This window comes from Gekko japonicus, unplaced genomic scaffold (genome assembly GCF_001447785.1).
Source record: "Gekko japonicus isolate JY-2015 unplaced genomic scaffold, Gekko_japonicus_V1.1 scaffold385, whole genome shotgun sequence".
NCBI classification, from domain to species: Eukaryota; Metazoa; Chordata; class Lepidosauria; order Squamata; family Gekkonidae; genus Gekko; species Gekko japonicus.
The window spans coordinates 1,217,473-1,240,402 of NW_015162489.1; the positions used below are offsets into that span (position 1 = coordinate 1,217,473).

General features: G+C 41.6%; 1 protein-coding gene across 1 annotated transcript; it reads left to right on the forward strand.

Moving 5' to 3' along the window:
* Positions 1-1,066: 1,066 nt before the first annotated feature.
* EIF3L (eukaryotic translation initiation factor 3 subunit L) lies at positions 1,067-21,236 on the forward strand. The gene is made up of 13 exons (XM_015405975.1): positions 1,067-1,191; positions 1,505-1,553; positions 3,886-4,096; positions 5,281-5,360; positions 8,214-8,275; positions 8,420-8,489; positions 11,052-11,125; positions 11,769-11,940; positions 12,799-12,953; positions 13,230-13,400; positions 16,319-16,816; positions 19,870-19,950; positions 21,023-21,236. The coding sequence occupies exons 1-13, from the start codon at positions 1,162-1,164 to the stop codon at positions 21,059-21,061; spliced, it is 1,692 nt and encodes a 563-aa protein (XP_015261461.1). The 5' UTR covers positions 1,067-1,161; the 3' UTR covers positions 21,062-21,236.
* Positions 21,237-22,930: the final 1,694 nt, after the last annotated feature.

The window sequence follows — 22,930 nt, forward strand, 5'->3', positions numbered from 1 at the left end:
TACTTTATACAAAAAAAAAAAAAAAAAAGTAGCTGAGCTAGTGATAAATGAAGGAAGATGATGGAGAGCGGAGCACAAAAAAAATTAAAAGCCAGCATGAATGCAATGTTTTGTGTATATAAAGGAGTGATAAAGGCTAAAATAAAGTCTTGTGGCTCTTTAAAGATTAACGACTTTATTCATTATGGCATAAATTATGAGCTACAGCCCACTTCGTTAGATGCATAAAGTGCAGGTGGAAAAACTCCATGCTTCTACAGGAATGAAGGCAACGATTCACCCTTTGTTTATATATCATATGATTTGCCCAAAAGACAGAAACCAGAAATTCTAATTGAGAGTTATTTATTATTTATTTATTATTTCACTCTGTTTCTTAACTGCTCTTCCCCGCTTACAAAAACATGAATTCAGTACAATTTTAAAACAAATTAAAACGACAAAGATTCGATATTAAAACATTCAGCATAAATATTTGGCCTTTAGTTTAAATTAAGGCTTGTCAGAACTATTTGTCTTTCAACAGAAGATTTTCAGATCTTTAGAAGGTTAATCAGAATTACCCTGTCCCTAAATCCATTGAATTTAGTGAGTTTAAAAGGGGGTAACTTGGTTTAGGATTACACTGTAATAGAGTAAAAATTCTTGTACAATACAATGAGATGGTTACCTCTCATTCGAGAACAAAGACTGCTTAAATACAGCCTACCATTGGCAGTTTTAAAAATAATAGCACTTAATTAAAAAGCTGTTGCCAGCTGTCACATTATTGGGGGCACCTTTTCCCAAAGAAAAGGTTTTTAATCTAAAAATATAATCAAAATCTAAAACTTTACATACTTTATTTAATTATTTATATGTCTGCTTTACTCCTTGCAGCCCTAGTTCACAATCACAACCCTATTCAGGCCCCCTGTTATGCACCCCCTCCAGTCCCAGAATATTCCACAACAGCAACTCCTCTTCCCCTTCGCAACCTTCTGCAAAAACAGATCCTGTCTAGTTTTCTGTTTCTGCCCGGAGCGTGTTCTCATCTGCTTCCGGCTAATCCCGGAAATAAGGCAGTTGCTAGTCGGAGCGCTTTCTTTGTCACAGCGCTGCCCTCCTAGTCGGTAGCTTTCACCGCGTGGGCTCGTTGTTGCTCCTTGCCGAGCCCCTTCTATGCCCTATCCGATGGAAGAATACGAGGAGGTACCAGCTGCGACTGTTTACTCGCCGGCCTCCTGGTCGGCGAAGGGGAGCTCAAACCCGCCCTGTCTGGTCTAGCCGGCCTTATGGGTTGAAGTAGCCGGCTGGGGGCCTAGGTGTAGGGGAAGGATGGAGCCGGCTGCTGTGTTTGCTCACGCATTCGGCAGGAGGACGGTGAAGGATTTCGGTTAGGTGGGACTGATAATATGTCGCTCCACTCGAGACCCACAAGAGAGTTGCTCTGACACTTGACCCGGTGGAGTTGGGCGGGGGAGAATCGGCTGGACTAATTCTTCTTTCCTTTCTTTGTTTTCAGGGGTCCTATGATCCCTATACTTATCCAGGTGACTATGATATGCACACAGGTGAGTTCTTGCTGTTATGTTGGTGATAACAATGCTGCCTCGAGGCGATTATTTTGTGGGGTTCGTAGACTATGTTGTATATTTGAGTATATATGGCCTGGAGCTTTTACTAATTGCTAAAGACCCTATATTGTACAGAAGTAGCTTAGCTGTAGCTTCTGTATCAGAGTTATATGGTAAACCAAAGAATATATACTTACAGAAATTTTCCAACATGGGCTACTACTAAAAGAAACAAACCTTGGCCTGTATTTAGTTTGGCAACTATTCTAGAAACGTTGAATTCATTTATCTAGTGGTGTTTGTTTTCATGGGGAAAACTTGGGAAAGATCTGAATCAAACAACCCCAAATTGTTAGTAAGTTTGCAATCTTGCATGTTGAAGATACAGTGTTGTAAATACAATGAGAGCTAGCTTGGTGTAGTGGTTAAGTGCGCAGACTCTAATCTGGGAGAACCGGGTTTGATTCCCTACTCCTCCACTTGCAGCTGCTAGAGGATCTTGGACAAGCCATAGTTCTGTCAGAACTGTTCCTGAAAGAGCTCTCTCAGCCCCACCTACCTCACAGGGTGTCTGTTGTGGGAAGGGAAAGGAGTTTGTAAACCACTGTGAGTGAAGGGTGGGGTATAAATTCAATCTCTTCTTCTTTTTGGACTGTTTGGGTTTTAACATGAAAGATGCATTTTCTCTTCCAAACACCATGGCTCAGAAACTTTAAAAAAAAATCCTTCATACTTAGTGGCATTCCATTTGTTGGGGTTATTCCTGGGCTTTGGTTAGGCTTACAGATCTCCAGGTGTGGCCTGGGATTCTCCCAGAATTACAGCTGGTTTCCAGACTGCAAAGATTAGTTTCCCTGGATGACATGGCAGCTTTGGAGCTTGATTCTGTGCTCTGTGGTGTACCACAGACATTCAGTCCTTACTGAGCAGGGGGAGGGGGCCTCGGGGGGGGGGCTGCCAGCTAATTAAATGAAAGCACAGGGCAGGTGGTAAGTTGGAGCACCTTGGGGGCAGTCTAGGAGGGAGGGGGCCCAGAAGAAACACTAGGGGGCTGGGTCCCGTGGGCCCCATGTTAGCTACAGGCCAGTCTGAGCATCACATTCTCAAGGCACTGAGCATCACATTCTCAAGGCACTGCCCTCAAATATCCAGGAATTTCCCAAGCCAGAGTTGGCAACCCTGGTTCTGGCATTCTCCCTTGAGACATATGTGAAATTTTCAAAATGGTATGTAAAATATGTGCAAAAGGAAGAAAAGTTTTAAGGTGACAGCTGCCTTTCATGTTTGGGACTCTTTTTAATTGTCGCTGTTCTATTTCTTATCCCAACCTAGACAGCTCAAGCTAGCCTGACCTTATCAGATCTCAGAAGCTAAGCAGCGTTGGCCCTGGTTAATTCTTGGATGGGAGACCACCAAAGAATGCCAGGGTTACTATGCAGATCAGGCAATGGCAAACCACCTCTGAACATCTCTTGCCTGGAAAATCCTACAGGGCTGCCATAAGTCAGCTGCAACTGGATGGCAAGAAAAAGAAATTTCTGCTTCTTCATAGAAAAAAATGCATGCTTTTACTTTCACAGCCTCTTAATAGTTAAAGCAAAAAATATTGTTTTGTCTACTATTCATTAAATTCATTTAAAAAGATTGGCACGCAATGTTTCATGATTGTGCAAAAAAACCCAAAAGAATTTGGGGGGGGTATACCTCCCGGAAAAACCCTTATAAAGAGCAATGTTTGAGCATATGCAAACATCAACCCCTTCCCAGTTTAGGTGGCATTTTTGGTTATCAAAGCAATACAAAATGACATCCAGTAGTGGCCATTACCATTTATTTTATTTGGGGGTTTTGCATTTTTTATACATCCGTGTGTGTGCACTCGTACCTGGAAGTCATCACAGCCTCTGGTGACTGACTGTGTACACACCTGGAAGTCATGGCGACCTCTGATGACTGACCCTTACTGGGGGCCTGGAGGATATTCAGAGAGGTGGCTGAATAAAGCCTGCCCTCACTTCTGGTATTCCAAGGAGGTCTCCCATCCAAGTACTTGCCAGAGTTGACTCTGCTTCGCTTCCAAGATCTGATGAGATCGGGCTTGCCTGGGCTATCCAGGTTAGGGCACCATCACCATTTAGAGGAGGAGGTGAGGAAGGAGAGAAACGGAACTCGAGCCAGCCAGTGTAGAAAGGGAGGGGAAATGGAACCCAGTGGAGGGAGAGACGAGGTAGGGATGATGAGTTGCAATTTCGTTCACATTCCTCTCAATGAGAATATTTTTCCCCACCCTCAGTAACTTTAACGTTGTTGTTTCTCTTGTATTTGACAGGAGATCCAAAACAGGATCTAGCTTATGAACGACAATATGAGCAGCAAACTTACCAGGTGATTCCAGAAGTGATAAAAAACTTTATCCAATATTTTCATAAGACTGTGTCGGATCTGATTGATCAGAAAGTGTATGAGCTGCAGGCCAGTCGTGTATCTAGTGATGTCATCGACCAGAAAGTGTATGAAATCCAAGACATTTATGAAAACAGGTATGATTTTAGTCTTCTTGGTAAAGTTTAGGGGTGACGAGTATATCAGTGGTATCATTGAATATTGTTAACACTTGAGAGATTTCATAATTGATGGAGGAATATGCACTTGAATACACACACCAGCTCACCTTGAAAATATGAGAAGTAACTGAGCATTACATAGGCAGTTGTCTTACAGTGCTGTCCTTTGCAGAGTCACTGTTGTCTCAACCTACTGAAATCGATGGGCTTAGGCTCTGCGTAGGGTGGTGCTGTTGTTGTGTCATGGACTGATCCTATTGAGAGCTGTACTATTTCAACAAACAGGACCACTGTGTATAATAGCTAGTAAAACAGTAAATCACCATGTACAATTAAACAAGTACACTATCCGTTTGTGTGTCCTTCTTCAGGTTTGTCATTCTGTAATTATTTCTTAATTAGAATGAAGTGCTGCAAGCCATATTTCAAAATGATAATTCTTATACAATTTTTTGATGTACGCTACCGCGCTTAGATTCTGGTGACTAGGGAGCTCCTATAGCAAGCTCTAATGTGACTGGGTCCACAGCCAATTATTATATGCTGTAGACAAACCTGAAGAAGGACACGCAAACGGATAGTGTACTAGAACTCCGTCGTTTGTCTGTAACTAGTACTGTATTACTCTGTATGTACTGCTAAGCTTTATATCGCATATTGTAGTGTTATTGTTGTAATTTTGTTAATAATTGAACTCTAAACATTGCATATAAAACCCAACAAATATTGTTTAATTGTACATGGTGATTTACTGTTTTACTAGAGAGCTGTACTATGGCAGCTTTTCTTGAAGTACTCAGCAAATTTTCCCCTCAGTCTTTCAACCTGATATCCTTTCAGTTGGAAATATTAGGGACTGGGAATCTGGGAATAATTGCAAACTATTGCTCTTAATTTTTTTTAAAGGCTGTGGAAACTGTTTTTTCATTTGTCTCTGCTGAGGTCTGTTAAATTTTCACAGATAATGTACATTGGAAGATTTGTTCCTGACTTTTGTCTTTACTGCTTATAGATAGTGGGTTTATTCATTCAATAAAACGAGAAGTGGGAAAAGTAAATTGAAATACATACAGTTTTAATTGTTGCTGCTATTGTTGCATCTTAATCTCGCTGGCATTCAAGATTGAAGCACTAAGTACTGTTTTGCCTGTGTGTTGCAGCTGGACCAAGCTCACAGAAAGGTTCTTTAAAAACACACCATGGCCAGAGGCTGAAGCTATTGCTCCGCAGGTTGGAAATGGTATGTACTTTATGTCAATTTCTGTTGTTTTGTGAAGAGGGAAACAGGAATGGTTTGTTTTAAAGAGATCCACAGCAACCTTTGTCTTACACTGGAATTCTCCATGTTTTTAAAGCCTGCATTTTAGCATTAGCATGAAGAAACTGCATTAGCATGAAGAAACTCAGAGAGACAAGCTGAATTGAATTTGGCTCCTCTAATCCAACGGGGATTGTGTTGGTGGGTGCCTTTTTCCTACCCATCCGCCTGCCTCAGTTGTCACAGTCAGCACCCACGTGCGGAGATATTTCCATGTTAGAGTATTTTGGTCCTCAGAGAATTGTCTGGCTACCTGATGTCCTTGGCAGTCTTCGAAGCAAAAAGAGTTGTTTATTTCACTATGACACTAGATGCTGTGCTATTGAGTGACAGGTACAGCCAAACAGATTACAATGTTTGTGTCTTTGTGGGTGGGATGAACCAAACTGAAGTTTTCTCCCATATTGTTTCTTGTTTTTGGTATCCTCTATGTTGTTCTTTTTTAAATTATCTTCGTTTTACATGTAAATAATCATTTGAGTCATTTTTATCTCATATTGTCCAACCATACATAAAACATTTTGCATCTTATTTGAAATATTTCATTACTCTTCCCTTGTAGTATTATACTTAATCTGTCCATTTCTGCCAGTGACAACAATTTCTCTATTAATTCCTTTTTGAGGGTATTTTTTCATCTTTCCAGTACTTGGCTAGTAATATTCTTGCTGCAGTAAAAATATATGTTATTACATACTTATTTTCCTTATTATGAGTTTCTGGAAGAATATTTAATAAGGTAATTTCTATATCCTCTATGTTGTTCTTGAACAAAAACTGCGTATTTGAAAGTTAGAAATAGTAAATCTACTGATTAACTTTTAGCCTTCCATGTATCTGGCAGATTTCTTCTTCTAACTAGCTTGCAGCTCTATCTTATGCATGTTTACTTGTAGGTGGGTCCCTCTGAGCAGTGGGGCTTATTCCCTAGTAAGTGTACATAGAACTATACCCTTAAATGGCAGATTGGTGTTGTCTGATGTTGTTGTTGTTTTTTAATCTTTTTATTGGTTTTACTATAGTAAACAAAGGTAAATCATAACATTTTATACAACAAAAGGTTTCACTAGAGAGAGATCAACATACATTTCAGCACATATGTCTTTCACTAGAGAGAGATCAACATACATTTCAGCACATATTTCTAACATTTCTAACAATAATTATAAAGAACATTTTTGTCCACTCCAGATATAAAGTTCATCAGGATTTCATTTCTATTGCTTGGTGTTTCTAAAATATAATCTGTTAGTATTTTATCGCACAACCTTAAAAATCCATCTTAACACCTATATCATACACATAACATAACAACAAAAACAATCAGTTCTTTAAGCATAGATTCATCTATAGTACCTTTTATTTATAAACAAATCCGGGTTGATTTATTCCCTGTATTTTTCTGGTCCTTTTAAACATTTTCCAGTTTCCTATAAACTGCAGTCAAATAACAAGCTTGAATTTCTTATTTCCTATCTCTTTTCTTTAAACTTATAATATTTCTCTTTTTCTTCTTCAAATGTTTATCCAAAATTTATACCTTATATTTCTATTGTCCTACTCTAATCATACCCCGGTACAGTATTTAATCATAACCTGGTAAATCAAGAGAATATACCAAAATAAACAGTTATTTCCTGTTTTTCTTTTCCCTCTATGTCTTTCTATCTCATTTGTCTTCTTATTGTATTGTCTGATGTTGTTGAGTGTGAATTTGATTATTCAGACCGTAACAAAGTAAGTGAACCCTACATACACAAATGGTTTTGGTACATAAAGTTTGACTCCAGTGGCACCTTTAAGACCAACAAAGTTTTATTCAAGGTATACGCCAGGGGTCATTTCATAGAAAAAGAGCTAGGGGAACTCATTAGCATAACTCATTAGCATATGCCACACCCCCTGACATCACTAGAAGTGTGTCATAAGGCCACACCCCCTGACATCACTGGAAGTGTGTCGTAAGGCCACACACCCCGCCCCGAACGGTCCCGGCGGTGGACCTGCAAGGCCGGCGGGAGTGCAAGGAAGCCCCGCGAAGGCCCTCCGTGGCCCCAGGCAGGCAGGGGTGGGGAGAGGCAGGGAGGAAGCAACTTACCCTCCCTCTTCTCCTGCCTCCTCCTGGCTGAATGAGGGCCGGAAGCGGGGCGGCCAGAAGCAGGGGGCGGGGCTTCGTCATGTGCCCCGCCCCCTGCACCTCACCCGGGGGAACTGCGATCCTCCGCGATCCCCCCCGAAATGACCTCTCGTATACGCTTTTGTATGCACACACACTTCAGGTTCAGAAGTGTGCATGCACACAAAAGGCTATACCCAGAATTAAACTTTATTGGTCTTAAAGGTGCCACTGGACTCAGACTTTGTTCTGCTGCTTCAGACCAACACAGGTACCACACCTGAATCTGTTTTGATACATGTGTGCTTGCTGGCTTTGTTGATAGTAGTGTAACTTGGAGCTGCTGATTATGTTTGAGAATATTTGGTCACATTGGTAATACTGTGTTTGGGTGTACTGCACTGATCAGTTGAACCTGACTATAAACAGATAGAACAGATGGGGATGGGACGAGGAAGAGATCTAAGGCACATGCTGGGCATTCTTTAGCTATGTAGGGCCAGTGCAGCATTGACTTCAAGGAACTTGTTTCTGCTTGGCTCATGTAGAATCTTTGGATTACATTTAAAGGACATTTTTGACAAGAATGCTTTCCTCTGTGTTTCACCATGAGGGAAACTGGCCAGGCTCTTGTTTACTGGTCTGCTTTTTCTCTGCAGATGCAGTCTTCCTGATTTTATACAAAGAACTGTATTACAGGCACATCTATGCTAAAGTCAGTGTGAGTATCAGAGTGATATTTTTTCCTGGTTGGAAATAAGTTTGCTGGTTTAAGTCATGTATGCCTCCATTGCTTGAAGCCCAGACAGTTGAACTACTAAGTCTTATTCATATAGTTTCTCTACTTATATTCTTTTCTGTGCAGGGTGGTCCATCCTTGGAACAGAGGTTTGAATCTTACTACAACTACTGCAATCTATTCAACTACATTCTTAGTGAGTTACTAGAATTTTACTGCTAGTATATCAAAATGAAGATACCTTTATGCACTTTTATTTGCTTCATTTATACCTGGTCTTTCTTGCTGAGACCCAAGGTAGATTACAAAATATTTTTTAAAAATTAACTCAGACATTATAAGAAGAAGAAGAGATTGGATTTATACCCCGCCCTTCACTCAGAGTCTCAGAGCGGCTTACAAACTCCTTCCCCTTCCCCTCCCCACAACAGACACCCTGTGAGGTAGGTGGGGCTGAGAGAGCTCTTTCAAGAATTTCCCTTTCAAGGACAGATCTTGTCAGAATTGTGGCTTGCCCAAGGTCATCCAGCAGCTGCAAGTGGAGGAGTGGGGAATCAAACCCTGTTCTCCCAGATTAGAGTCCATGCACGTAACCACTACACCAAACTAGCTCACATTGAGTAAGTAATGCAATAGGACAATTCCAGGTTATAGGTTGGTAATTCCTAGCATGCTTGACTATTTTGCTCAGCACAACACCAGTTGAGCTGGACAGCCTCAGGTCACAGCACAGAGGCAGAAATTTGGCAGGAAGCCTGCAGGATCCCAAGAAAAGGTCCCCTCCTGTACAGCTATATTTGTTTGCAGCTAGAATTTGTAATGTGGTAGTTCTGTGAGTTTAAGTGTAAATTCTCTGCTTGGTGCCCTCGTGCCCCTCTTAAGATCCCACTCACAAAAAATAAATCTTAAAACAGTCATTTTTTGCAGCTACAGTCCTACGAGTATGCTTTGAAAGCAAAGCCACTGAAGTTCTGTATAGACATTTCTAAAGCAGTCTTATTTCAGCCCTTACTCCCATGAAAATAAATCTATATATATCATATGTGGGTTGACTGGTCAGGTATGACTCTCTTCTCTTCTGCCCCTCTTGCTTGCCAACCTGCCATCTTTCACAAGTAGAGTTGTATTTTTTTTTTCAGCACAAGGGCCAAAAAAATTGTCCATCTCTGTACCAGAAGTTAAGCTTAATAATCAACACAAAGTTTTAAAGTGTCCATTCCTGCACTATGCCCTTTCTCCTTTGCTGTTTTCTACTATTATAGCTCTTTATCACCTGACATCCATCTGGCTTCTTCTCTTGTTGTATTTAAATGCCATATAAAAATGCTTCTTTGCTTCTTTTGCACCCTTTGCTTCTTTCTACCATTCTCTTTTCCCTGTATATCTCAATTTAATTGAGTCTGTAAGCCAGAGGTGGGACTTGTGTCTTTTGCTTTATTTTATGTATAGCATCTAGCCTATCTTTTTCTGCAATACCTATATAATCTGTAAAGTATTTTAGATTAGTTTGAATAATATAGGTATCCTTGTTTTAATTTTAGCAGTAGATTGCGAGTTAATGATGCACATACCCACTTTATTTATTTATTTATTTAAGATTTATACCCCGCCCTCCCTGCAGAGCGGGCTCAGGGCGTCTTACAAGGGGCAAAGCCCATATAAAACAGATAAAAGCAATAAAAACATTAATAACAATTAATAACAATTGTACTCATTTAACAAGATGGTCTCCGGATACATGCCAGATGGTAAATAGACAGTTCTCCAAGGATGATGTTATCCTATAGCTCAACCATGTAAATTCAGTGGTATCGGTCACGCAGAAGTTGTGGCAGATCTTCCCGGGCCGTCCTTCACTCCGATGTTGTCCACTTCTTGATCAGTAACTACATTAAGGCTGTCTAAGATTAAGAACAAAAATTTCAAACTGTTAAGTACCTTAGTTTTCCTTCTGTAAAAGCTGATAGCCAAACTGAATTCTGAAGTAGGCAGTTGTTAAGTGCAGGACTTGATGATACCAAATCAATCTTGTTAATGTATCTTTGGAACTTCTTTATCACCAAAACACCCAACAGGCAACTTGTAGCACCTTAAAGACGACTAGAAATTTATTTTAGTATAAGCTGTCATGGCCCAGACCTGTCCACAGAAGCTTATGATAGAATTAAAAAATGCGTTAATCATCTGGTGCTATGAGAGGCTTGGTTTTCGTTGCAACTATCTCACATGGCTAACCCTCTGGAATTAGCGCGATATGTTCTTTATTTACTCATATATTTATATCTGCCCTTTCTTTGTGGCTCAAGGTACTTTACAAATTACAGTTTAAAACACTGAATAAAATAAAACACCAAATAATCCCCTCCCCCCTAAAGTTACCTGCAGTCTATACCCCCTTTAAAAGCCCTGGCAAATAAAATAGCCTTTCGTCACTTCCTAAAAAAATTCTAGAGATGGCACTTGCTCAGGGAGCTTGTTCTGGAAAGTGAAAGCTATGATAGAAAATGTGTGTGCTCTAGTTGTTGCCAGTCAGGCTACTCTTGAGTGGGGTGGTGGGACAGGGGGCAACAGCTAGCAGGCAGCAACCTGAGGGCCACGACTGGTGCACAGGAACATTTGGGAAGAGATAGTCCTTTAGGTGCATGGGGCCAACTTTCCCCATTCCTTTCCTTAGCTCCTGTTTATCTATGACATGAAAACTTGCTTACAGGAGTTTCTGCCTAGTTATATATGTTCCTTCGTGGGTGTTGTTTTATAGATGCAGATGGCCCAGCTCCCCTGGAACTGCCCAATCAATGGCTCTGGGATATCATTGATGAGTTCATATATCAGGTATGATAGCTGGTTGTCAAGGTTTTTTTTATTCAACCTGTTTTTAAGGTAAAAAAAAAAAGTTTCCATCCCTTCTGGTTAATAATGACCAGTTGGAAAGTATGTAGGCCAGGTATACTAAAGGCTCATAGATCGAGGTGGTTCTTTCCACAGAGCTTCCAGTTGTCTTTTAGGGATAGCTTGTGTGTCACTTCACCTGTCTCCTGGTACTCCTGCCTATATGTTGGACATCTATGATTATATTCTTTGGACTTTTCGGTGACTTGCATATTAAAGTATTCCACATGTAATTTTCTTTATACAGAACATAAACACATAGGAGATAAAATGTCCAGCCTGTTAATAGTGATTTTGGGGGTGGGGTTATTGCTTAGTATGTTCCCATAAATTATTTGTTCCCATGCCAGTTTCTCTTATCTATAATTCAGCATGTGATCGACGTAGACTCTTGTGTTGCCTTTTCTGCTGCACAAAGAACATAATCATTAACTAAGCTGTATTTTGATATGGAATTTTTTCTCTGGTGTATGTGGACTTTGGGGCATTTATTCATGTATGTTAATAAAATTGTCCTCCTGTTCTGGCATGGGCAGCTCTTGTATGGTGGCACTGCTTTCTCACATATGTTTCTCTTCCTGGATAGTTCCAGTCCTTCAGTCAGTACCGCTGCAAAACTGCCAAAAAGTCTGAGGAAGAGATTGATTTCTTGCGTTCAAACCCCAAGATCTGGAATGTCCACAGTGTCCTCAATGTGCTGCATTCTCTTGTGGACAAATCCAATATCAATCGGCAGCTGGAGGTCTACACTAGTGGAGGTAATGAGAAGAGGGAGGTGGATGTTGCATAGTGAGAAGTGGTCATTCCCTGAGTCCCAGCCTGACTGCTGATCTAGGCTAGCTGAAAGATATTTGCTGGCTTACATGGAAGGACTGCCTGAGTCATTTCACCAACATTTATTGTGGGCCCTTTGATTATTTCTTAATGCCAGTGTCGAGAGGCTCTGAGATATTCTCCTCACCTTCTATCTACTTGATATTTACAGCATAATAATGCAATTCTGTTAAGCTAATTTAAACCCCATTCCTTTAGTTAACAGGGAGCCAAGTAAGTCTAAGTGCATGGTCTTAGCTCATTCATAGATAGGTCTGAAAGAAACTTTCAGTTTTGAACATTAGAAGCAGTCTAAAGATTAAATAATATTAATTAGTTCCCTCTGATTCCAGCACAAACAAACAGCTCAGTAAGGCTTATCTCTCTAACAAGTGTACTTAGAGTTGCAGCGTAGGGCTGCATATTTGAAAGTGTGCCCAATGTGGGTCTCTAAACTATGGTAGTGGTTGCAAGAATAGAACCAGGGGTTGGTACTCATTTTAGACTGATTCAAATTGGTAATGTCCAGATGGGAGTAGCTGATAACTCTAAGGCATCAGTAGAACTAGTAGCATTTAAAAGTACTGCAACAAATTTCTTTTGGCTACTGGATTCTTGATTGTAACATCTGTAGCCTTGGATGAGTCCAATTAATACTATTATCCATACTATTTCTGCTTGGTCACAAGCCAGTGAAACATGTAGGGAAAAAAGGAACAGATGTAACCTTCGTATCTGCCATAGTATGTACAAGAGCCTTTTCAAACTTCAGTTAAAAGCATTCCTTCCTCCTCTTGCTCTAGGTGACCCTGAGAGTGTGGCTGGGGAGTATGGCCGCCACTCCCTGTATAAGATGTTGGGCTACTTTAGCCTTGTCGGTCTGCTGCGTCTCCATTCGCTGCTGGGAGATTACTACCAGGCCATCAAAGTTTTGGAAAACATAGAACTTAACAAAAAGGTAATAGAAGTTCAGTCTTAAATCCTTTCTTCAGTTTCAGCAATCATAGCATTAAAAAAAAGAAAGAAAATGCCCTGTAAGACAATCTTCTCTGTTCTTTTTTTGCCCCCTCTCAGTGTTGAACTACTTTGGTTTTCGGAAGGGTGAGGCTCATATGCCGTTCCCTCCTTTGCTGTCATGTGTGTCAAATGTAGTGTCCCTATAGAATCTTATTGGAGGCTGGAGAAGATTAATTCCTGAGTGTTTCATTTGCCTTCCTTTTCCTTCCCATCCCAGAGTATGTATTCCCGAGTGCCTGAGTGCCAGGTCACTACCTATTACTATGTGGGTTTTGCATACCTCATGATGCGACGCTACCAAGATGCTATCCGGGTCTTTGCCAATATCCTCCTGTATATTCAGAGGACTAAGAGCATGTTCCAGAGGACAACCTACAAATATGAGATGGTAAGATGCCCTGAGGCCCTCTCCCTGCACTTTTCACATGTCCCTTGGTGAACAGCTGGGTGGAATCTTCAGCTTTGATGATCCTGTTATTTCCTTCCTCCCGGGCATGTTGTCCTACTAGTCATCTTGCAGATGATGCCTTATAAGCTCTGTACCTAAAGCAGGCTTGACTGAGGGGCTCTGGGATATCATTGATTCTTGCATATATTTGCAAGAAACTGTCGATGTAGTCAGAAAACTGGAGGCTACAAGTATCACTGTTTCTAAGGGATGGGGGTTAAACACACCTGTGAGTGCCATTGCCTGAGGAGAAATTTGCACATACAAGCTGCTTTAAGTCCCATTAGGAAAAAGAGAGACCCTTTCCCCCCATTGGGGCCTAAAACAGTTAAGAGGCACTGAATACAAAGGGAAGGGTTAAAACCCTGTCACAGTATTGTAGCCCTTTTCCCAGTGAGGAAGCACAATAGCTGTTTCCAAGAGAATTAAAGGGAGAGGTAATCGTGGATCTGTCTTCTCCAGTTAATCCCTTGAAAATAATGTTAATTGTAGCTGCCACTTTTCTAGCTGTGTTGCGTGCTTCTTGCGTACATTGTAATAGTACTTTGAGTTAAGCCTCTTTTCAGCTACAGTCTTTCTGATACTCTGCCACCAAACTCATTCAGAAGCATAAAGCTGTTCAGGAACCAGCTTCTGCTTGACTCCCAAGTCTCTGCCCCACCAACCTTCAAGATTTCGTTTTACTAACTGTACCTTGTCTTTGCTAATTTTGTCTGTGCTCCCTGTTATGCCGTGGATTCCAACTGCTCTGTGTATCTGTGTAAAACTTTAAAATAATAAAAAACTTGCCAAAGTTATTGCCCAAGTTAGCCCCTACTCCTGGAATACCTCATTCATTCTAGGTCTCCCAGAGCTTATCCCTCTTAACATACTGAACCTTCTCCCTAAATCTGTATTGGGAACAACAGTTGATAAATATTTTGATGTACTTCTGAGCAAGGCACACTTTAAACGTAGCAACACTGACTCATTTATTGATGCTAAGAATGCAAAGTGTGTTACTTGTTTGCTTTCTTGCTGTCTCCTCCTTAACACTGGACATTCCAGCTCTGTTTTAGGGCTTGGTTCTGTGTACTAAGAAAAGCCTCTCTTGGCTGCTCTAATCAGTGGGCATTCCAGATTTCCTGAATGGAATACAGTCTATCAATTGTATAGTTCTGCTTCAACTAGTCCATCTCAAAGCTGGGGGCGGGGAGAATTGGAGAGGAGAAGAATGGAAATGGAAGGCTAAACCAGAACTGAAGCTAGGGGTTATATACATATTCTTTCCAGCTATTTCTTCTTAAATAGCTGATGCACAGAACCTTGGTTGAGATCCAGGCATGGCGTGGAGGAGTTTATAACCAATTTACAACCCCAAATAAACCTGCAGAGATAGCTGCTTGCTTCAGTTGGACAGGCAAAAAGGTCCTGATAAAGTCCAGGTACATGACCAGTATGTGTGTATGTTTGTTTATTGCATTTATACCCCATTTTTCTCTCCAGTGGGGACCCAAATTGGCTTCACATCATTTTGCTCTATTTTATCCCCACAACAATCCTCTATGATAGTTGAGGCCATGTGTGTGTGAGAGATTGGCTAAGGTCAGTCAGCGAGCTTCCAGGGTAGAGTGGGGATTCTTACCTGGGTCTTCCAGATCCTAGTTCAATGCTCTTAACCACTAAACCACATTGGCTCTCTAAAAAGGCAAATAGCAGCCCCATGGGGTTATCTCGAGTCAGAAAACAAGGCAGAGGAGAAAAGCTCAGACCTCCCCTTCTGCTGTACCATGGTCCTTCTTATGTGAACTGGAACCTTGCACACCCACTGTTTAAACAAACAAAACCTGGGTGCTCCATGTGCAGAATTCTCAGCGTCTAGTCTGGTTTGGCCCTGAAGACTGATAGGCAAGAAAGGCTGCATACCTATAGCTGCTGAAGACTCACAAGTTGTCTGTTGGAAGCTTTCATGAGAGGTTGTCTTGATTGTTTGTCTATATGGATTTAGTAACTTGTTCTGTTGGATTTATTAATGAGACCAGCATACCATGGTCTTTGCTTGAGTAGTGGGCTGGCTTAATACTTTTATAAAGCATTTCAGAAATGGCATCTTGGCTATCCTTAACATAGATTGTAAAGTATGGTGGTAGTATTATCCTCCATGTTGTAGATGGGGTGGTGGTGTCAGAGCAGAGACTTAGGAATGGTAACTTGCCCAAGGCCACAAAAGGGTTATGATCCAAAGGCGTCCTTGTTGGCGCTTCCACTGCTGAAGTAATTGCCAGTTTAAAGTGTGTAAACTTTTCATCATAGAAAAGCAGAGCTCCAATGCCGCTGCTGCTGTCAGTGACGGGTGGAGTGGAATGTTCAATGGTGACTTTAAGTTTGGAATTTCAGGCTTTGTGTTGTGCTCGTCTTTTTCTTTCTTTCGCCATCTGGTGAGTTCACAGTAGAAGTGACAAAGGCGCAACCTCCAGTACATATTCCAAATTGTGGCCTACCACATCATTTTGCTCATTGGGCAGGGGTGGCTCTTGGCTCAGGCAACTGCAATGGCCCCTGTGGTGCCAGCAGTGTGGGCAGTGACAACAGGCATGGCTTATGCCCATCATTCCCTTCTGGATCCACAAAATGACCAACTGGGTTGCTCCCAGTGGATGTGGCTAAATGCAGCTCTCGTCTCTCCCCTTGCTTTTTGTTTGCAGATTTTTTTGATTGATCTTGCTGGGGTGGCGGGGAGGTTTCATTCAGGCCACAAAGTCATCCACTGAGCTGGTAACAACCATCACTTTCTTAGTCTTTATGCCGTGCTTATACTGCTTTGCATATAGAAGGCACAGAATTGAATGTTTCTAACTCAGCTTCTTTTTGCATTGCAGATTAACAAGCAGAATGAGCAGATGCATGCCCTTCTGGCGATTGCACTCACCATGTATCCTATGCGCATAGACGAAAGCATTCACCTGCAGCTTAGAGAGAAGTATGGGGACAAGATGCTGCGCATGCAGAAGGGAGACCCTCAAGTCTATGAAGAGCTTTTTAGCTATTCCTGCCCCAAGTTCCTTTCTCCTGTGGTTCCCAACTATGACAACGTCCATCCCAACTACCACAAGGAGCCTTTCCTGCAGCAGTTGAAAGTCTTTGCCGATGAAGTTCAGCAACAAGCCCAGCTCTCCACCATCCGCAGCTTTCTAAAGCTCCACACCACTATGCCAGTCGCCAAGCTGGCTGGCTTCCTGGACCTCACTGAGCAGGAGTTCTGCATCCAGCTGCTGGTCTTTAAGCACAAGATGAAGAACCTGGTCTGGACAAGTGGGATCTCTGCCCTGGATGGGGAGTTCCAGTCAGCCTCAGAGGTGGACTTCTACATTGACAAGGTTTGTCACCTCTCTCTATCCACAGTAGGAAGTTCAGGCTGTTCAAGCTGTGCAGTTCTTAGAACTTCCATCTCCTGGCAGTTGTTTGGAGGCCTTGGAGAGGAATGTGCTCTCCATTTGAGGACTGAGTTCAAATCAGGAATGAGAGGGTAGTGTGAACATTGACATCACATATATTTGTAGTGCAGCCTACCACATGAGGTACATTATCTTTCCATATCAACAGCCACAAATGCTTATATTCAAAGTAGGATCTTCCGCAGCTCTTGCCAAAGCATTCCATGCTGCTCTGAATTCTACTGTACTCCATGGTCCGATTTTCCCTTTTTGTCTGTTGCAGAGACATCCTATTAAATGGATAATGCACCGCTCATGCCATCATCAAATTGGTTCCTTTTCTAATGGGATGTGCTATGTGTCCTCTGAGTAACACTTTATCTGTTCTTACAAGAAAATAATCTAATCTTGCATTTGTATTAATTCTGTTTCTTGGAGAGCACTTACAGTGCAGTCCTAAGCAGTTACTCTCATCTAGGTCTGTTGAAGTTAGTGGGTTTAGAACAGTTTAACTCTGCCTGGGATTGCACTGCTCCAAGTCTTTTCCCCCTTCCTGGATGTTTTTATGTTCCCCGTGTGGGTGGTGAGTATCACGCTTTTATCCCACCTGTTTTGTCCAAGGAGTTCATGGTGACATTTGTCACCATGAATCCTTGCTCCCTCAAAATACTGTTTAATATTCATCTCTTTTTAAAGTATTTTTATTGTGTGCGCACACGCGCCTGAGCCTGGAAGTTTTAGCAACTTCTGGCAACCTCTAGTGGGGCATGGAGGACGTTCAGAGAAGTGGCTTGATAGCCTGCCTGCCTCCGCCTCCTGGCCCTGGTATTCCAAGGAGATCTCCCATCCAAATACTTGCCAGCGTCGGCCCTGCTTACCTTCTGAGATCTGACAAGACTTGCCTGGGCTATCCAGATCAGGGCATTTTCAATTCTTTTTTTTCTTTTTTTAAAATCCCTGGAGGGACATTTTTTATAAGACTACAAAACTACAAAGAAATATAAGGGAAGGGGATTACATCTAAGGATAAAGGATAGATAACCACACTACACTAAAAACCCAAGAGGAGGAGATCATATCCGTGTTAATCTAAGTGTTATTAATAAAAGTGTTAGTACAACAACATACTTGTAGAGTTCTTGTTTGTCTCAGCTTCAATGTTAGTATGTTAGTTGTTGTGAGAGAACTTTCTGAGCATCTTGTTATTTGCTTCAAAAGGCAATTTTCAGAGTCCTTCTGCCTTTACTTAAGTCTTCTATCTCTGAAATCATATGTAACTTTCATTGCGCTTGCTCCTGTTTCTACAGCAGAGTCCTCATCCATTCTAGAGGTAGCAGGGTCACTTGATTTCGATTCTTCATCTTTGGATTCTTCCTCCAATCCCAACTGACGTCTCAAAAATTCTTTGGCTTTAAAAATGGAGTCAATCTTTTCTCTTTTGTTGTTGATTTTAAAGATGACACGCTCTGGGATTGCCCACCTGTACAAAATTCCATTGGTTTGAAGAAAGGAAATTAAGTCCTTGTAGCTTTTCCTCTTTTGACGAATTTCAAATGGAATGTCTTTTAAAGTTTTAATGTTTATATTCCCCATTTTCAGTGGAGTTGCTGAAGTCGCTTTTAAAATAGCATCTCTGGTCTGTCTTCTTGAGAATCTGACCACAATTTCTCCAGGCAGGCTATTTTTTATATATATAGTTGGAGTATGCCCTATAAGCAGTCTCCATCTCTTTTACTACTTCATCCGCTGTTGAGCCTATTGCTGGAGCAATGATCTCGCTGATCAGCTTCCTCAGAGCCTCCTTCGCCGATTCAGGAACTCCCTGGAATCTGAGAATCATGTTGGCTTTTTCCATTTGTAGCTGTAACAAACGGTTTTCTTAGATGTTTTGTTTTGCTTCAATTTCCCCCATTCTTTTCTTCATTTTCTTGTTTGTGGTGTCTATCTCTTTAATTCTCTCAGTCGTATGCTCCACCTTCTTCGCCGTTTCTGCCAGTTGGAGCTGCTGGGATGCGAAGTTTTGATTCAGCAAAGTCAGTTGCTGGTTAATACCTTCAAGTTGCTCCATCACCGGCTTGAGCATATCCGCTAACATTTTCATGACGTCTGCTCCCTCTTCCGGTTTTGGGCTCTGACTACCCGCCGGTTTAGCTTTAAACTTTTTTTGCGAGGCCGCCATTTTATATGATTGTTTACAATTTCAAACCGGTCCTCGCGGACTCGAAAAATCGTCACCTCGATGTCAGCGCTCAAGTAAGTCTCTCAAAACAAAATCGCTGCTTATTTCCCCCCCTGCCCCCTTTGTTACGCTTATCTGTCCATTCGCATAAGAGGCGTCCCTCTTTGCGCTCCACTTTTCCCCCGGGGGTGGTGGTGGTTCGCTTTTAAAATATTCCGTTTATTTTGAACTCATGTTCATTGTCGGTCATTTCTCTTACCTTGCTCACAGTAATCGATATTCTGCTCAATCTCCAGCGCTTGTCCCAGTCGAATCAGCTTGTGCCCGAGGGCCACACAGCAGAACAACCGCCATCGCTGATCCACAGACCAGAAGCCATTGCCATTTTCAATTCTTGAAATGCAAACAATTTTAAATTAGGATTTCTTCCCCTGCTTCACACCTAGAAGATTAATACCTGCAGTTTTAGAAAAACTACTTTGGGATGTGTACTACTTGGTTGTGATTGTACTACAGGTTGGAAACTGTTCATGTAAGAGACTGTAATAGCTTTATAGAACCTGGTAATCTGTTTTGGTTTTTTAAACAAGTAGTATCTTACAGGAGGAATAAATTCACTGGCTAATGATCTGGCTCGGATGGTGAGGACATTGGTTGGAACACACAGGCCTATTTACTGGCTGGCTTTTATTTATTGATAACGGAAGAACAAAATCTGAAAAATAGCCCGATCCCCAGGCTCGATTAAACCTAATACCCAGCAGTTCCTGTTAGCAGATATGGGCTGCTCCTTACTGTTGTCTTTCTCTCTTGGCAGGACATGATCCACATTGCAGACACAAAGGTGGCTCGCCGCTATGGTGATTTCTTCATCCGTCAGATCCATAAGTTTGAGGAGGTGAGCTACTCGGGTTATTGAGTGGGGCAACTCACTAAAACAAAATGGTGTCTTCAAGATAAGAGGTGAAGTGAAACACCCTTATGTAGCTTTTCCACCAGTGCTTCAGAAGAAGGGTGGGTTTGCTTTTTTTTTTTTTTGGTAGAAGGAACATGCACGGGCATCAGTTGTTCTCAGTAGCAGGGCCTCGAAGGGCTATTGCAGCCATCCTTCTGTGAGAGTAGCGAGTTCTCCAAAAGCTGCATACCTTACCTCTTGTTTCCTGCAGCTTGCAAAGGGTTATGTATCGTGGGTCCTGTGGCTTCCCAGCAGAGGTCACCAAAACACCAGAAGCCCATCTAGGGATTTCGTTCAAGAGAGTGAGCATTCTGTGAGGTCAATGCTGTGCTGTTTTCTTCCATTCCTACTGTTTATGCCCTTCTGAATTTCATTATCAGAAGCAGTAGGTGTGGGGCATGGATGGGAAAACAACCGTTCCAGATATTGGCTGGGCATCACCTGGGATACTGTCTGTTTTTTTGTCTCTATAACTAAAATGTAAGAATTAAGGATTCAGACACAGCATGCATCAAACTCAAAGTTGAAAGGAGCTAGGCATATGTAGTCTAGAATAAGAAATTTGGAGACTGGAGGAGAGTTTTTGGATTTCTCAAAAACACCCAAAAGAAGAAGATGACTTGAGGGGAGACAGTGAAGCAATAGATGCAGGTTGTGTGCAGCTCCTTTGTACTGATTATTGGATTGATTATTGATTTCCTAACTTCAATAGCATGGAATAAATGCTATCGAGCGGAATAAATGCTTTTATTTCTCTGGAGGCTGTTAAGTCGGACAAGAACCACTCAGGAGTGATATAGTGCTAAGGAATCCTGTTGTGGATCACTCTTCATCTTAGTAGTTTCTGTAAGTGGGTTAGATTTAATTCTCTGCCTTAACTACTCAGCATGCTGACAGGGTGAATGATTAGTCTGGTCGTAGCACTGGATGAATGCCCGATTCGGCAGTGGCTTCAGGTTATGCATACATGTGTTCCCCTAGAACCAATTTGTAATTAGGTGTATATCTCTTTCAGCTGAATCGGACCCTGAAGAAGATGGGCCAAAGACCTTGAAAAGTCACCATGAACCATTCTCAAGTTGTCTGGCTTTTTTCTCTGAAAGCAAATGGAGTGGGAGGGGACATGAGCTAAGAAGTCTGGAATTTTCTATAGTTCTGTGCCATTTTGACTTGGATAGCAGATGGCTCAGCTCATACAAAGGACTAAGAAATCTAATTAAATGAATGAAACCTGTATGTGTCTCTGGAGTAACAGTTCATTTGTCCCTTCAAGGGAGAGGTAGCCAGGCTTCCCACTTCCTTAGGTATCATAGCATACTCTGTGGGGAGTGCCCCATTCCCACTTTCGGGGTGTGTGTTTGTAGGGATGGTTGACAGGCAACACACCCACACACGGGAACTCTCACACAGCAGTTTGATGCTTTAAAAAGTGACCTTGATCTGCTCATTGTAAAACAGAACCATGGATCTATATCTCTTTCTTTCCTCTTTTGCTTTACAGCACATGAAGAAGACCTGAAGGGGACAGCTTTTTCTGTGATGCAGTTTAACTAATTTAACCGTTTCCATTAAGATACTTTTGAAATCTCAAGCAGTAGATTATTTTGCTTTTTTATGGCACATATATAAAATTCACTGCCAGTGCCTTATCTAGATTTAACATGAAAAGGTCCCCCTTTCATGTTAAATCTAGATAAGGCACTGGCAGTGAATTTTATATATAAATTCCCAATATAATTTTTTTACCAAATATGCTGAAATGAACAATGGCTTATTGGTCCCTTTGAAAGTCCTCCACAATGGATCAGGTAGCACTGGAGCAGTGCTTTCAGGTTGCCTTTAAACTTTTAGGGAACAGAAGCCAATCTATTTCTAGTTGCTTCTTATCTTACAATAGCTGTCAGTGTACGAGTGAAAACAGCAGGTGTTTGGGAAGGGTTGTTTCAATGATGAGAAAGCACTGTGGAAAGAACACAAGCAGTTTGTTTCCAGTCCCTTCCATTTGCCCTCCATGTACAGAAGCTGCAGTTGCAAATAGCTTTTATCTTTGTTTATTCGATCTGAGGTTAGAATTGGTTGGGAAATTTTTTTTTGCCTTCTGAGAGGCATCTTGCAATAAGCTGTGTTCATGCATAAATTGGAAACCTGCAAAACTTTGTGAAATAAGCATAACCAGGGCAGTGTTTATCCATCACCTTACAGGTTCACAATTCTAAAATGAAATTGACAGTCTTAGAATTTGGCATCCAGACAAGTTGCCTGTCTCTTTCCTCCTCCTCTTAAAAAATGTCTTGCACATGTTGTGGAATAATGTTTGCAAATGACTCAGCAATGCCTCAGAAGCTTAGGAATCAGAGTAGGGTTGAACACATCTGTCAGTTCTTTGCTGCTCTCCCATTCCCCCCCCCCTTGTGGCTATGCTTTCTGACAGTACTAAGACCGGTCTTACATTGCTGTCTCCCAGTTTTCTTCTGCCTCCCTGGTCATTGACAGAAAAGCACAAGAACTTAGACTCACTGATCATTGGAGTCTGCAGAATATTGTGCAGAGTAAGTGCGCACATTTCCATGTGCGTTACTCTAGCCACTGGATTGATTTTTATTTGCTTGGGCAGAATACACACAATTACTTTACCTGCAAAGGGAGAAGATTTTAAAATGTCTACCTCACATTCTGTATTGGTCTTCATTGGCAGCTGATTGCAGGCATAGGTGTGTGTTAAGTGCTGTCTAGTCACTTCTGATTTACGGGAACTCTATGAATTAACTTTCTCCAAAACATCCTATTGTTAGCAGCCATCTGCGTGTCTTTCAAACTGCGGGCAGTGGCTTCTTTTATTAAATCTATCTCATGTTGGGTCTTCCTCTTTTCTTGTTGCCTCCATTTTTCCTGTGCTATTGTCTTTCCCAGTGACTCATGTCTT

Coding starts and splice junctions, on each gene's coding strand:
- EIF3L (XM_015405975.1), top strand. CDS start 1,162: ATGCCCTATCCGATGGAAGAATACGAGGAG. Junction 4,097..5,280: donor CAAGACATTTATGAAAACAG/GTATGATTTTAG, acceptor TGTGTGTTGCAG/CTGGACCAAGCTCACAGAAA. Junction 8,276..8,419: donor ACATCTATGCTAAAGTCAGT/GTGAGTATCAGA, acceptor TTTTCTGTGCAG/GGTGGTCCATCCTTGGAACA.